This window comes from Mercenaria mercenaria, chromosome 6, assembly GCF_021730395.1.
Source record: "Mercenaria mercenaria strain notata chromosome 6, MADL_Memer_1, whole genome shotgun sequence".
NCBI classification, from domain to species: Eukaryota; Metazoa; Mollusca; class Bivalvia; order Venerida; family Veneridae; genus Mercenaria; species Mercenaria mercenaria.
In genome coordinates, this window is record NC_069366.1 from 82,419,165 (window position 1) to 82,434,695 (window position 15,531).

Consider the following 15,531-nt stretch of genomic DNA (forward strand, 5'->3'; position numbering starts at 1 on the left):
ATTCAACAGTTTTAAAACGATACATCACATCACAAATATCACACATATATACCACAATGTCAGGCTCTTTATAACTTAGTTCACCAGTACGTCCGTTTCACTGTGTTGTATTATATGCATTCGGCCAATTTGTTTGGTCAATAAAGGAATTTACACCAAATCCAATTTCCTATAAAGACTGCTGCTAAAGTACTTCATGAAATTATGGAAGCTCCGAGATGACAAGTGTGCTCCGTTTATCTGCAGGCCACTAGATACCTCTTAAGTACATACTCAGTTTTTCCAATTATTTCAAATTAACTTATTTAGAAAATGACCCAATTGTAAACTTAGCGTGACTGTTAGATATTTTTGATAAATTTACGTATATTCGCATTATCTTTCCGATTTCTGACTCAACGGTGCACTACTGTTATCGATAAAAATAGCTTTTAACCCAATGGATATTATTTGAATTGTATAGTACGTACAACATGTTAATAAGAGGATAAAGTAGCGTGTAAACTGGTAACAAGACGATGAGTGTTAAATACTAATTGTTGACGCGTATCGTTTGAATATGATTTAATTTGGGAGTGTGTAATTCGCTATTATACTGTATTTATAATGCTATAGTTGCATGAGCTATATCTGAACAGAAAATGAATACATATCAAAAGGCGATATAACATACAGATAAGTTAAAAAAACAACGAAAAAACCCATTAATTCATATCATGTGAATATAATTCCATTATGAGGGTTGTACTGAAATTGAATTTATGTCAATAGAGGACGATGTACTAGTGCTTAGTAACGAAAAATAGAGAGAGAAAAACATTGATTCATTTTGTATCAAATATATCACTGCATACATATTTATTCGTCTGCTTTTCAGTATGGCGAACTTTGTTACGTCAATAATGCAGTGAGCATCTGTTGTACGCTGTGTATAAATGTCAAATGTGTTTTCATTATTTGTGTAACAAAGGAGTCACGTGATTTCCGTTCGATGGAGCAGCTGGATTTATAATTACAGATATTACGTAAGTACGTAAACATATTTGATAGATATATTTGAATTCAAAACTTAAATGCTTCTTAAACTGTTATAATATTGAAATATATTGATATTTTAAAAACTGGCCAATTTCTGCTCTGATTAGGAAAGTTTCATTTGACGCAGTGTATGTTAGTAATATGGTTAATAGTTTCAGATACTTTAGGCACATTGTCATTATCAAATTGCATGGACATTTTCATGTCGAAATTATTTTAGACATTTTCATCAGTCCGTCAATCTACAAACTTAGTGTCTTTTTAACCCTTTAAATTACAAAATGGCAACTGCAGCTCAGGATGCACTTATTACTTAGTACTTTCATTTAGACATCCCTTAAATTTGACCTCTATGAGACCTTTCTCTCATATCAGTCAAGTCATAGATAATCCTTAATGATAATCAATGTTTGAGACTATTCAGGAATTGCACTCCCCGTGGAATTAAGATGAAGCTTCCACTTACACATGTCATAACCGTCTCAGACTCTTCAAACGTTAAAATTAACTAAATCATGTGTTACCTGAACTTACTGGAACTTTTCACAGGTTTGTGTTCGTTATATCTACAATCCCTTGGTTATCTAGTAATATCTAATAATACGGCAAATCATTTAACAATATAACATATGTTGAGTTATTTAACAGAATTGTTTTATTATGTATCGTGATAATTTTTCTTTTTTCATTCTAATCGATCAGATGTTTTACATTACATTTGCATTATATATTTCCGAAATTCTGTCTGCCCTTTGAATAATTAGCTGATATTGTTTTTTTCTGATGCAACCAGTTGGAAATAAAAACAATGTGTCTATATATTGTATGTCGTAAACAGTTTTTAAATAGCATTATTGTCCATTATATCACGGTCAGGGCTTTCCGCTGAAAATTCTATTCTCTAACTGGAAAGCCATTGGTTCAACTAAGTCCGATATATATATATATATATGAAATATCTTCGATTAAATATACAATGCTCCTTTATAAAAGAGGACTATTTTATTTTAGAATAAAATGTATCGAACAGGATACTGCGAATAACAAAATAGTCGGTGCGATAACTTTTGCATGTTTATTCATGTTTGTCTCTATTTTTAACTTTGATCGACCCGTTAAATATTTCATTCAATTTGAGGTCAAAGTATCAAATTTCCGGTCAATCCTAAACCTTCATAATATTTTTAATGGAGGTTTTGAACTGACGTAGCTTGGGCATATCTAAATTTATCACGTAGGTGAAATTCGTTATTTAATTAACCTTTAAGAGAATAAAACTGTTTTATCTTTAAAGACAATCTGTATTATATTTCATTAGAAAGTTTATATATTGTATTATCATGATAGTAAATCTTGGTAATAATTAGATAAGCATTTTAATACATTTGTAGTTCTAAAATGGAAAATATATCTTCTTGAATATTACTTTTACCTAATTTATTACGTAAGTTATTTTATAAAATGATGTACATTCATCAGTACCCTACGTATAACTCTTTAGAATACACATTCGTCACTTAATATTGATATGGCTTTTATCACTCTTTCGACTGTATATGCAAAATTGATACCTTAATAACCTTAAGTTAAGTGCACTGTTATATTGTTTTGACAGTTTTCAAAATGGCGAGTGCGCAAACACCCCTGCAGTTGTATATCCTCGGAAACCAACATAACGTGCAGCAATGTCTTTTACTCCTGACAGGGAAGACAGAGGAGCTGAATGGCGTATGGACAGTGTTTGCTGACAGTTTGATAGGAAAAGGTACGTTAGTAAAATGTCACCATTAATTCATTTATTTGTAAGTCCATGAAATATGTAATTTTTCCAAAAAAAGAAACCAACAACAGTCCAATATGTATGATATGTATAGTGCCTTTGACTTTCATTAAAACAAAAAGCACTTTTAAAAAAAAATCAGATAATACATAACAACACTCAATAATCTGTAAATAGATTTTGATTGTACGTGACTGGCAGACAAAATCTGACATCTCCATTTCACAACCACTTCGCGCGTGAAAGAAATTATGAACCAGTTCTTTATACCATATAATCGTCTCAAACAAAATTCAGTTTTGAAGATTACACTCAGACAAGGGATTCTTTATTTACGATTCCATAAACAATTTTAAATTCATAATTTAATATACAAATATTTGATGATTTTTACACTTTTCAAAAACAATCTACCTGATATTTTGATCAGTGAATTATTCCAGATAATTTCTGTGATTACGCTTTGATATCGTTTTCAAAACTGATATTAGACTAACTTGAGATAACGTCTTTAAGAAATCTGTTAGAGTTCAATATTACAGAAATATCATTGCATAGAAGCTCTATTCAAGAAAGCATTATCCCACCGAGTTTATCAATTTCCCTTAAATAAAACGTTTTCCAAGCAATTATTGTCTGCGTTTGAATATCACCCGACTAGCTTTTACTGCATTCACAAACGCCTGCCCATCAATCGTTTTTATACTGCTATCCTTATTGTCTTTGATGATTGCTTTCACAGAACACCTTTTCTGGTTTTCCATCCCAGAGAAACAAATAACTTTTTTTAAGTATTCTGAAATAAATAAATCGCCGAAGTTAATGTATTAATATTTTATTGTAGTTGTTACTTCATATATCTATCTTTTGTTTTCTACCTTTGATAAAATCACCTGTTTTACAATTCCTGATAAAATCCAGAATAACTGTTTTTATTCTATGTGCTATTGCTTTGGTTTCTGTTTAAATCGATATTTGAAAGTGATAATTAAAAGGTTTAGCTCATTGTACTTTTTGGAAATTGATTTACAATGCTTTGTATCTGTAATTCAGATAAATTTCCGTTTTCATAAGAACAGTATAAAATGTTGTTATGTCTGACTAGTAAATTTTATACAATTCTGTAGTCAACCCAGGATTTTTAAATTTTATTTTCAACATTTAATAGGGCTTTGCAACATTCTTGCTCTGTAAGTTTAACATCGCATGGTAGTCTGTACTTCAGTTAGTTTAATATTGTTCCCAGGAAAAACATATACTGTGTATCAATGTGTAATTTCACAATTTCCGATAGTATGATAGTATTTCATTTGATACGGTTAATTCTGCACCGTTAATAAAACGATAAGAAACCATTTTATTTCCGCTTTGTTCTCAAGATAGTGAAATATTTACTACACGTATTTTATTCCTTCAATATGATGTCACTTTAATCTGACATAATATCCTTGAGAACTTAAAACATTAAACTGGTCAAGTTCGTATGTTGTTTTTTTTTATTTCTAAAATCCTTACTTCTTGGATCGTGTGTTAGTTCAATTTATAATTTATTAATACTTTTAATAAGTTTATTTTAATTTTAAGTATCAGCCTATAATGTTTTATTTTTCATATTTGCTGTTGGTAACTTAAATGTAGAATAATCGAGTTATTATGTCTCTCACCACACAGTAGTATAGGAGACATATTGATTTTCTCCTGTCTGTGTCAGTCTGTGTGTCTGTCACAAATCTTGTCCGCACTCTAAGTCGAACATTTCTCATCCGATCTTCACCAAAATTGAACGACATGTGTTTGCCAATAAGTCCTCTCAAAAGTTCGATAGCTAGCAAGATCGGCCCAGGCACTTCGGAATTATGGCCCTTGAAACTTGTTTTTGATAATCAAAGCACTGAAAGTCTGATAAGGCAGTTGAGGTCTTGGTGCATGGTTGACTCATATATTACTATTCAAATGATTAGGTAGTTGTGGGAGATATGCGCTTTTCTCAAAAGCAGCTCCAGTTTAATTTAGATTATCCAGAACCTCTTTCTTGGTTACCTATTTGTAGATAAGATATACCAAAACTGAACAGGTCTTATTCCAGATATTATTTTACAAAATTTAACTTTATAAATGATTTTTGCTGAGGTAAGTTAAATATGAGAACGCCAAATAGATTGTATTACATATTTTTCATAAAGGTGACGTAATTATGAAAGAACAGAAGGAACATGAGATGGAATGTGATTATAGCTTAGAACTGAGTAGTGCAAGTACATTCAGCGGTAAGCGACCATTTGCGACGTCATCAGTGCCATCTCTAAATATGAAGCGACTGAAATCGTTCGGCCATTCTACCGATAGCTGTTCATCTCAAAACAACTCAAATATTGATATTGGATACGAATCAGACAGTACACAATCTACTGAGGTAAATACATACGATTTTATTGTCACAAAATTACTGATGATCGTACCAAAAACAAAGAAACTAGAAGTTTGCTGAAAAATTATTCTTCGTCGTTTTTCTTGTGTCATCTATATATTATTGAAACATTTGTGATACGCATTAATAACATAAAACGAATATACGATTAGTACCATTTTGTACAAAAGAGCTAAATATTTTAGATATTAATATTAATATTTCAGTACATGTTAAGATCATTAATCAAAGAACTAACGGGCAATAACAAAAGTATTTGAGTTTACTGAACATATTGTAAAAATTACATAATTATAAATAACCATTTTATTTAACTTACGACAATAGGATAAATATTCCAAAAGTAAAAAAAGGTACATCATTTTGCTAAATATTTATTAATAGCTGTAATATGATATATACTATTTGATATTATAGGATTAATTATGTCTACCTTAATTTGAATTATTTGACATCGCTACTCCTATGGTCTCTGAATGATCATTGTCCTTTGAAAATTCGTTTCATAGTACGAATCAAGAAAGCACACACTAAATACGTACGTAATTATAGATGGGCACTATTTTTCATGTTAAGAGCTAAACTGATAATCAATTTAATTAACAGTCGTTCTTTAATATATGTCAAATGCTGGTAAAGAATTCGGTACATTTTTTTCAGCCCGAAGAAAGAGAAGTGAGAGCTGATATCAATGCGATCGTTTTAGAAGACGAGCACGGACTGCACATGAAAGTTGCATCGTTTATGTTTAAGCTCTTCACATGGCCGGTCCTTATTGTTCTTGCCATTGACATGGAAAGTACTGCTCTAGGTAATAATGGCGCTATATAAAAAATGTTTTGTTAGAACTTACATTCTTGATTCTATAACAGCACAAGCTCATATGCCATATGCATTGCTTCGTTCATGAGCTGAATACATTAAAAAAAATAACAAGACGTTATTTGTCACAAGGTTTATTCCTTTCCTCATTTAGATATTGTTTTTAAAGGCGGTATATAATTTATGCCATTTTAATAAGATTCATTACTGAGATACATTGAGACTTAATTTAACCCAGACATGCATCAAGTTTGTACATTATTTTAGAGCTTTACGAAAGTTTCATCAAAGAACTTGGTATACTGGCGAAACTACAAAAGGATGACTCTTCAAAACTCCTACTTGTTGGAATGACCCCTCGTTGTACAGAAGAAGTAAGTTCATGTAGAAATAAGAAATTTTCAAATAATTAACGTGTAACTAGACCAATGCTTATATTAAAATGACTTCTTTTTTATTTGTATATTACAACATTTAACCTAATTTTAATGTATTTTATATAAGCCAAGATGTGGAACAAATAAATTAAATACGAAAACAGAAGCATCTACACATTATTTAATGCATTATAGGTAGAGCGTTGGTCTGTGGATCGCGGGGTCGTGAGTTCGATCCTTTGGCAGGGCGTATGTTCTCCGTGACTATTTGTTAAACGCCATTGTGTCTCAAATCATTAGTCCTCCATCTCTGATTCATGTGTGGAAGTTGGCAGTTACTTGCGGAGAACAGTTTTGTACTGGTACAGAGTCCAGGAACACTGGTTAGGTTAACTGCCCGCCGTTACATGACTGAAATACTGTTGAAAAATGGCGTTAAACCCAAAACAAACAAATCATGTACATTTCGCATGTTGTATGATATGTATTTTCTATTCTTGCTTCAAATAACCTCGTATGAATTGTATCTATTTCAGTCTAATGCCCACACAATGCTCCTTTTGGAACAACAGAGAGATAACCTACAGTGTGGTATCTTTGAGTCGTATTTTAGTACATATCTTGACTGGTGTGAAATCAATCAACTTCTTTGTAAAATAGAGCCATTGCTGTATGCATCCCAAAGTCAGTCCTGTAAAGAAGTCGTTGGGAGAAACAGAGTTAACAAAATGCTCAAAGGACAACGCTTCCTTGAAACGAAATCTTGTGATAAAGAGGAGTTATCATTACTCCGCGAGAGGAAATTGCTTCTCTGTTTCAATTCGGGAAACAAGGAATACGTGTGCATGCCAGATGATCTTATCAATGAGTTTGTTCGTATATTAACAAAAATGTCTGGTATTAGATACAGTTCAAATCTTCTCGATTTTTTGAAATTGATCGAACAAGTTGGGGAACGAAAACTCTTTGTAGATGCATTTACAGAAGCTGGTGTTATTCACACGATGCAATTTGCTTCACATAAAACGGTTCACATAATGCCATTGATCTGCAAAGAGAAAATCCCAGTTTCTGACGACATGGAATACTCTGTGGACACAAATGCTCTTCGGCTTAGGGTTGAACTTGATATCATTCCGACCTTTGTGACAGCAAACATTATAAAACTCCTTCATGAGCATGAGTGGACATTAAGATCGTCGGCAACAGACGCTTGTGTAAATACGGATTCGTTTGTTTTTGTGAAACAATCACGTGGGCTTATTGTTCAGTTAGGTGTATTGCCAGATGCAGCATCATATATTTGTTTTTGTGGCTTGAGAAATGCTAGTCACAAGGAATTAAGCTCTGATAGTGAATATGAGCTACTGAGAGAACTGTTTGAATGTGAACTTAAAAAATGGAAAGGTGTGCAATCACCTGACGACAATTTCATTTCATATCATGTCAAGCCGAAGGACAGCTGTGAGTGTAAAGGTATCTTGAAAACGGATGGAGAAGGATGGATAAAAGTTGACTTGGAGAAGGTTGATCAACTTCATGTCACCAATGTTACTGAATTGCTATCACCTTGGTTTTCTTCAAAGGTAATTTGTAAATTGTTATAAACAACAGTTTCATGGGTCAAACGAAAATAAGCGTCTTGCCATGTTTTTGAGACAGGTAGCCTTCAAGTTGATCTACACTGATTTATACAGATGAAAGAACATTCCAGTATCCGTTTTACATACTCCGCTAAAACTAAAGTCACATATATACGCCCGCAACACTTTTATCGGCTTAAATTACAAACTATTCTTAAAGAATCAATTTAATATATTTAAAAAAATATTTTGCCGAAAACCTAATGAATTTTATTATCGAATCTGAAATTAATTTCAGGTGAAAGAAATTGAAACAGAAATGAGCAGAAAAATGAGCGACGCTTTTCTGGCCGAGATCTCTGACCTTTTTGGCTATGGAACAAAGCTGTTTTTTGTGTCTGAGGAGCTACCATCAGAAATGTTGTCTCAAATTGAAATAGATAATCCAAAAAGTACAAAAGACGCTACATTTAAAATGTTGCTTGCCTGGCGAAAACGGAAGGGACTGAAAGCTAACATTGCCGCACTACGGTCAGCTATAAATACAAGCAGCCTCGTGACTGTCAACTTGCACGACTTTGATGAAATGGCCAAAAAACACCACGGGAACATATAAATACTACGTTCTGTCATATAACTACTATTTATTTCATAGTTGTCATAACAGGCTTGTTTTCAAAATCTTTTCTTACTTTTAAAGGTACCTTATAATGAAATATGCACTTTTATGTTACTGATCTCTAGGATTGGTAGCAGGCACCTACTGAATTTTGAAGATATCTTTAAAGAAATAAATTTAAAAAATATCTAATGGCCATATAGTACATATAACCTATCTTTAGAGTTTGAGTGCCAGTATTCTGCGGAAATATTTTAAAAGAAATTGACGGAAGTATTCCTGTTATACATACATAAATAAAAAATGTGTCGTCTAACCAACAATAAGAAGAGAGTCAGTTGTCCGTCCGCCTGTATAAACATTTCAGTTTTCTACCAGCAGTTGTGTTCAGTATTGTGTACAGTATATTTGACAGTTATGTTTGTATAATTAGTTTGTATATAGATCAATTTAATTTACATTTTTGAGATCTCAGTTTCAGAATCAGCATGACCATATATAACATGTATTAAGCAGAAACGTGTTTATGTTAGATTTAAACATGTATTAAAGCGTATTTATGCTTTCAGAGACACTTGAAACCAATAATCGAAAGATGGAGCTTCGTTGCATGATATTTGCATAATAGTTACGATAACATAAGTACGTCATGCCCTGAACATTTTAACAGTTAAATGTCTGCTTGTTATTGTACGTTGATGTATGTGATTTAATTGTTTGGTAGCATTGTGCAAAGCAATACTGTTAAACTTCCTTGTTGCATTCTAAATCTACGCTGTGCTCATGTGCATTTTGTCATCTGCATTTTTGTCCATGTATTACATTATTGCAAACAAAGTATGTTTTCAGGCAGCTTGAAAATAAAATTTGTTTTAAAGAAAAGATTAGCAAAACAACTTTTTGTTTATACCCAATAAGAAATTATTGCTACACGATCACGAATGTTTAGATTAAAACAGTATGTGTCTTCTTCGGTTTGTTTCGCGCCCAACTCCAAAACTTCTTTACGATGCATTGACTCTACATGTACGTGTTATTAAGTAGCCTTATACATACACTTTCGGATCAAACAACGGAAACACGGGAGCGAATATTATATCAGTAGAGCGATAAAAGATTTATTTGTATACAGTTAAGTTTACATTACAAATTTAAACTTTAGCTGTTTTGGACTTTGTTAAATCCTTAACCGTAATAAAGAAACAGCCAGTCGAATTACTATGCCCAGGTCATTAAAGCTTAGATAAATATTGGATTTTTGCCGATCTACAATTCTAAATTTAACTCAACTTTTATGCACTTATAAGAACTTTATCAGTGTTTCAAGGAATCTACTGGGCGAAAACTATAAACAAATTTAATCATGATCATATGATTTTAACATAAAGCTATCTGCAAATAACAATAAAGGATTTGAATCACTTCCTATCCTACAATCGAACATCCTGGATCAGCAGGGGGGCACTTGAAAATCTGAAAACATCAACATGTATCATATTATAATACTTAGGATATCTAGTTAAGTGAGAATATTATATATGTTAGAGGACTGCCTCTAGCTTAGTAAACATCGATGTATAATGTTCTCATATTGAAACTTCATGAAAAATCCATAGGATTAATTAATATAAACTAACGTATAAATATGAGGAAAAGAAAGGGACATTTGACAGGTGTAACATATATCTGGAGTAATATTAAGTTGACTAATTATGCTTAATTAGGATGTATATGACGCTTAAGTATGATGTATATTACGATTTAATACCAGTACACATTTATCATAAATTTAAGTCATTTCATAGGTATGATGTTTTTACTAGAAGGATATAAGGCATATCTTCATCATGTTTATAACTAATCGCTACTAATAATACATCCTGTTTAAGCTCAAATGTTGCAAACAAGTAGTAACTTACGTTGGGGGATGTTAAACAAGTATTAAAAGGACCTTCTTCCAGGTTTCTCAAACCACACATAACAACTTTGTGACACTTAGCATCACAAGGAAAATCTTTGACCCCGTTTGTATTGTACCAGTTGACATATGCTTTAAACTCTTGGCTGTTTATGTTCGACATCTTTTTGACAAGCGTTTCCATGGAAGGGGCAGTGACATCTGGAATGCCATACAGTGTTGTCGCCTGATACCCCAAAGTCCAGTTCACGTATCCGACCTTGTTTGCAGTTTCAAGGTCCATAAAATACTGATATATATCTAGTTGCTTTCCCGTCTGTCTGTCGTATTTGATCAGCCGTACTCCTGGGTTGTGTGGTGTCTCCTTCTCTGACAAAATTTGGTATCTCCAGGGAGTTACAGAGGGTGCGATGAACAAAGAAACTATAGCTTTCCCTAACAGAGAAGAGAAGAGAAGATAATACATCACGTAAGCATAAAAAAATCCCTACATTGAAAAAGTTTAGTACAAGTCAATTGTATTGGTAATACAACTGAAATTGCTTTGTGCTTTTGTTGTGTTTAACGCCGAATAAACACAATTTTAGGTAATATGATAATTTAAAGCTTTAAAAACAGAGGTGTCCCTTTGTGCATTATTTTGGGTACGCTAGCGTACCTAGGTAGAACCACCTAGCTGGACTATTTCCTCACAAGAAAAAAATCTACAACCCAAGCAAGGTTTCGAACCAAAAGCTATGAAGGGCAAGTAATTTCGAAGTCAGCAATCTTACCCACTTAATCACGATAGGACAGACGGATCTTTTATTGGTATTAATAATAAACCTATCAATGTTCTTGCAACTGCAGTAAACTGCACAGCCGGTGTAATGAAGTATTTCGACCTCCATTGAATAACGAACCCCCGGTCATTATTCTATAGAAAATGTGACTCCTTTCCTGTAAAATATTGACTCCCCTTATAAAAAACTGACTCCCTTTGAAAACTCTATAGAATAACGACCCCCCCCCCCCCCCCCCCCCCCCCACACGCACACCCCCAGTCATTATTCTATAGAAAAAATGACCCCTCCACGTAAAACACCAGCTCCTAAAAAGACTTTCGACGATAATATCTATTAAAAAGTGATCCCCACCAAACCTAACGGACAATTTTACTAGATTTACAACTCTAATACCCTCCATTGCCAATAGTTAACATTTTGATTGTACTACTTGGTGCCGCTACTTCTATTGCTATAACAACATGTACTTCTTCTTCTTCTACTACTACTACTACTACTTCTACTACTACTGCTACAACTGCTACTACTCATACTACTATACCTGCTTCCACTAATACGTCTTGTACATCTACCTCTTCTTCTCCTGATGTTGTTGTTGCTGTCACTTATTCCTCTGCTGCTGCTGCTGCTGCTGCTACTGCAACTGCCACTACCACTGCCACTACTACTACTTCTACTACTACTACTTTCTATTGTTGCCACTACCGTACTTTACTGCCACTGCTAAGCATTGCAACTTCTATTAATACTAAGTTCTATGCTAGCAGTTTCTTGTGCAGTTTTCTTCTGAAGAATTACATCATACCGAAGTGTGCAGGGATTATTGACACTGGTGTGTTTTGTGAGAACGTATTGTGAATTGTTATTTTCCTGAAAAAAATGTATACACCAAGATACAGCGTCTAGAAATAGAATCCCTTTTCCCGTTGCGGAATGCTCTGATTTCTGTGTCAAGTGATGGTATCTGGGGCTAATGGTCAAACGGAAGGACGGACGGACGGACAAGGGCAAATCTATATGCCCCCTCCCCCGAGTGGGGGCATAAAATGCAGCAATTAGGCCTTATATACACGAGTTATCACTAAATTTGACCAAATGATGTCGTTTTTTTAATGGGAGTCAATATTCTTCGTGAGGTTCAGTTTACTTCACGTGGGGGAGTCATAGTACTATGATCTGGAGGTCATAATACTATGACCGGGGGGGTCACTTTTTCTATAGAATAATAACCGGGGAGGGGGGGGTCATTACTCTATGGGGGTCGAAATACTTCATTACACCGGCTCTTCCCCAAGTTTGTCAAAAGTAAGCACTGTTGAGACTCTAAAATTCAGCTTGTGATGCAATAGAACACCAAAGGCAATAAAAGAAGAACTCGAAGCTCTACATCTGCAAGATGTGCTCCAGTTTACCAATTTACATTAAACTGCAAACCTGCTGTGTTGTAGTAGAGTCTAAAATTATCATGATGTTCATGGCCAAAATGCATAGCGACGATAACGTCCGAGTGGCGACTAACAATACTGTTCATCTTTTTATTGAATGCTTCTGACATCCAACGTACAGCTCGTGGTGTTGAGTAACCTGGAGGTACATGACCTGTCAGTATTACCTAAAATATATGAAACATTTTACCAGTAACAAAACATCTGTAGCTAATACTCACACCAAAAGTGAAAAACCTGTATTGCAATAATACAGTACTTATATGGAATGTATCGATTTTAATATTAGAAATATGTGAATCACTTACTAATATCCCAAATCTGTAATGTATGTTTTTTTTTTCATGTTTCGTCTTACAATCATATATCTGGTTGCTTAATGACTAGTAATGGTGGATTATTTAAAGTGGTGCACATACCTTCTCGTTGTTAAATGCTGCATCTGTTAGGACAGCATCTAGCCATGCAAACTGGTCCGACGGGTCATCCATTCCCAAAGTAACAGTGTCATGTGTATAGTACATGTTTGAGTTCAGAGCAACAATACGAAGACCGGGACGTGCTAGGACTGTGTAGTACCCACCTATATGAATCAAAAGAATAAATCATTACTAAAATGTAGAATAGGCAGTTATCAATATTTTTAAACTGTCATTTGGTAGACATGGCCATTGTTCTAAAAAATGTGCTAGTACTGATTTGTTATTTACTTGTTTTTTTCACAAGAAACTGACAACGTTTCCGAAATGAAGACAGATGTTTTGTGTTCTATCAAATAAACAGAGAATATACGCCAATATGAAAAGGAATTGACATGGTTTGTTTTTCTGTTATCGCAGTCTCAAAATCGTGCAAAGCTTCGATTCAAGTACAGCTTAAGAAATTTACGAACAGAAAGTTTCCATAAAGGTAGATCCAGACGAATTCATATAAAAGACGTTATTATACTACTTTTTGAAGTAATGCAATTCCTATTTTAAGACAAAATGTGGTTTTGATATACCAAAAACTTTGTGACGCACATAATCTAATTAATCGGAGCATATTACTCCATGTTGGAATATCTTTAAATTCCAATAATGTGTTTATTAAACACCAAAACTATTATTATATGTCCATATTACCTTTAAGGAAGTATTGGTCTTGTGATGTATCGTTGATCCATTTTTTCCACAGTTCGTATGTTTCGTTATAAATCTCATTTCCGTGTGGTGGATACAGATTTGACGGGTAGTAATCATGATTACCGAATGTTGCATAAATTGGAATATCTGGAAATTCATTTTGCATTAGTTCCGTAACGTTTCTTACAAGTTCTTCGTTTAGAGCAGTACTCAGGAATGGATTAGCAACATGTGGAACTGTATCCCTGAATGAAAAAAGTTCATTTCTTTATTGGCAACAAGATGTGATAATAAGCATTATATCTCTTTCGAACGAAGTGCACTGAACAGTTTAGTTGGTGGAATGTTTTCTGAATATGCAAGTCATTGGAATACTGGACATACACATACTACATTACAAAAATGTATGTAATTGTGTGACGTCATGAAGAAAGGAATATCCTGCAAATTGAGAACTAGAAAAATCTAAGTTCATTAATGTCATTTAGTTTGATTGCTACATCAAATGAACATACTAATATCAAATAAAGCACATAAAAGTGAAAAGAAAGCAATCATAGAAAATAATATCACATGAATATGCAAGGACCATTTTGACTTAACGGCTATTAAATTATTATCTAAAACTTACCCAGTCCAAAGCATGAAATCCACATCACTTTTTAGACTTTTAATCCCTGTAATAGTTTCCTGAACAAGCCTCCACGGTGAGTCACACCACTGGTTGCCAAATAGTCCAGGCTGGCTGATATTCATTCCATTACAGGAGAGCTGGTCAGTCCAGTAGGAAAAATCCCAGTGGAAGTCGGTCACATGCCAGAAGTAACCGACTGAAATACACATAGAAGAGTGCACGTGTAGTACATGTTATGCCATTCAAAAAGTTTAAACTAACTGAAAATAAAATTATTCATAAATAATGTAAATTTCAATTCACCCAGGGATTCTTAGGAAATAATATAAATTAAATTATTGTGGCAAAAGCAATAAATCATACACCTGTCAATATAATAAAGAAATCAAAACCATAAAGTAGTATTTTCGAAGGAAAGTTTACTCTTGACACGTTTTGCAATTGTACGTCTCATATATGTAAATTCATTAAAAAGTAAGTAAATGTGTTTGGTTCAAAATGAGTAATTTTTAAGTTTTTCCATTTAAACTGGCTATTCTATTTAAAACATTTTATTCTGTATAATCTTACCATCTTCAGCAGCTACGGTAGCCCAAACAAGTACAGTACAAAAGGATCGCACTAACATAGCTTGCTGTTAGTACACCTCGAGAGTCAAAACGAAAATGAGATCAGCTCAAGACACGCACACATATATACATGGCGGCATAACAAGAAGAACAAGGCTTTTCAGAAGAAGTAATGTTTGTACGGCAATTTCATATCTTATCTCTTTCCTACATTCCTTAATGTAGGAAATACACATGTGCTGACCCATTCTTAAGACTTTCTAAATTTCTGACATATTTCGTACTTAAATAAAATAAAAAATGAGAACTTCAACGCTATCCCAACACGAAAGAAATGAAAATGATGCAGGTTCGGTTTGTACAGTATAACGCTAAGTTAAGACATCAATGCGTTATATAGAGATGATAA

General features: G+C 33.6%; 2 protein-coding genes across 4 annotated transcripts; one reads left to right on the plus strand and one right to left on the minus strand.

Moving 5' to 3' along the window:
* Positions 1-404: 404 nt before the first annotated feature.
* LOC123548393 (uncharacterized) lies at positions 405-9,531 on the plus strand. 3 transcript variants are annotated; one of them, XM_053546479.1, is made up of 7 exons: positions 405-1,029; positions 2,654-2,803; positions 5,002-5,231; positions 5,907-6,057; positions 6,336-6,442; positions 6,982-8,031; positions 8,327-9,531. In XM_053546479.1, exons 2-7 carry the CDS (start codon positions 2,662-2,664, stop codon positions 8,642-8,644), a joined length of 1,998 nt encoding a protein of 665 aa, XP_053402454.1. In that variant the 5' UTR covers positions 405-1,029; positions 2,654-2,661; the 3' UTR covers positions 8,645-9,531. The 3 variants fall into 3 exon arrangements, with proteins under 3 accessions (XP_053402454.1, XP_053402453.1, XP_053402455.1); XM_053546478.1 differs by having other exon boundaries at positions 406-1,025; XM_053546480.1 differs by lacking the exon at positions 405-1,029 and adding an exon at positions 2,170-2,272.
* Positions 9,532-9,988: 457 nt separating this feature from the next.
* On the minus strand, positions 9,989-15,260 carry LOC123548391 (acid sphingomyelinase-like phosphodiesterase 3b). The gene is made up of 7 exons (XM_045335597.2): positions 15,124-15,260; positions 14,551-14,749; positions 13,920-14,164; positions 13,215-13,378; positions 12,785-12,962; positions 10,567-11,000; positions 9,989-10,120 (listed from the first exon to the last, which is right to left on the minus strand). Exons 1-7 carry the CDS (start codon positions 15,179-15,181, stop codon positions 10,073-10,075), a joined length of 1,326 nt encoding a protein of 441 aa, XP_045191532.2. The 5' UTR covers positions 15,182-15,260; the 3' UTR covers positions 9,989-10,072.
* Positions 15,261-15,531: the final 271 nt, after the last annotated feature.

What these genes read in the sequence shown, in the direction of transcription:
- LOC123548393 (XM_053546479.1), top strand. Translation starts at nt 2,662, where the DNA reads ATGGCGAGTGCGCAAACACCCCTGCAGTTGTATATCCTCGGAAACCAA. An exon ending in TGACAGTTTGATAGGAAAAG is followed by an intron (nt 2,804 to 5,001) that starts GTACGTTAGTAA and finishes TTTTTCATAAAG; the next exon opens with GTGACGTAATTATGAAAGAA. An exon ending in CCCCTCGTTGTACAGAAGAA is followed by an intron (nt 6,443 to 6,981) that starts GTAAGTTCATGT and finishes TATCTATTTCAG; the next exon opens with TCTAATGCCCACACAATGCT.
- LOC123548391 (XM_045335597.2), bottom strand. Translation starts at nt 15,181, where the DNA reads ATGTTAGTGCGATCCTTTTGTACTGTACTTGTTTGGGCTACCGTAGCT. An exon ending in TACCGTAGCTGCTGAAGATG is followed by an intron (nt 14,750 to 15,123) that starts GTAAGATTATAC and finishes TGTGTATTTCAG; the next exon opens with TCGGTTACTTCTGGCATGTG. An exon ending in CTTGTTTAACATCCCCCAAC is followed by an intron (nt 10,121 to 10,566) that starts GTAAGTTACTAC and finishes TGATGTTTTCAG; the next exon opens with ATTTTCAAGTGCCCCCCTGC.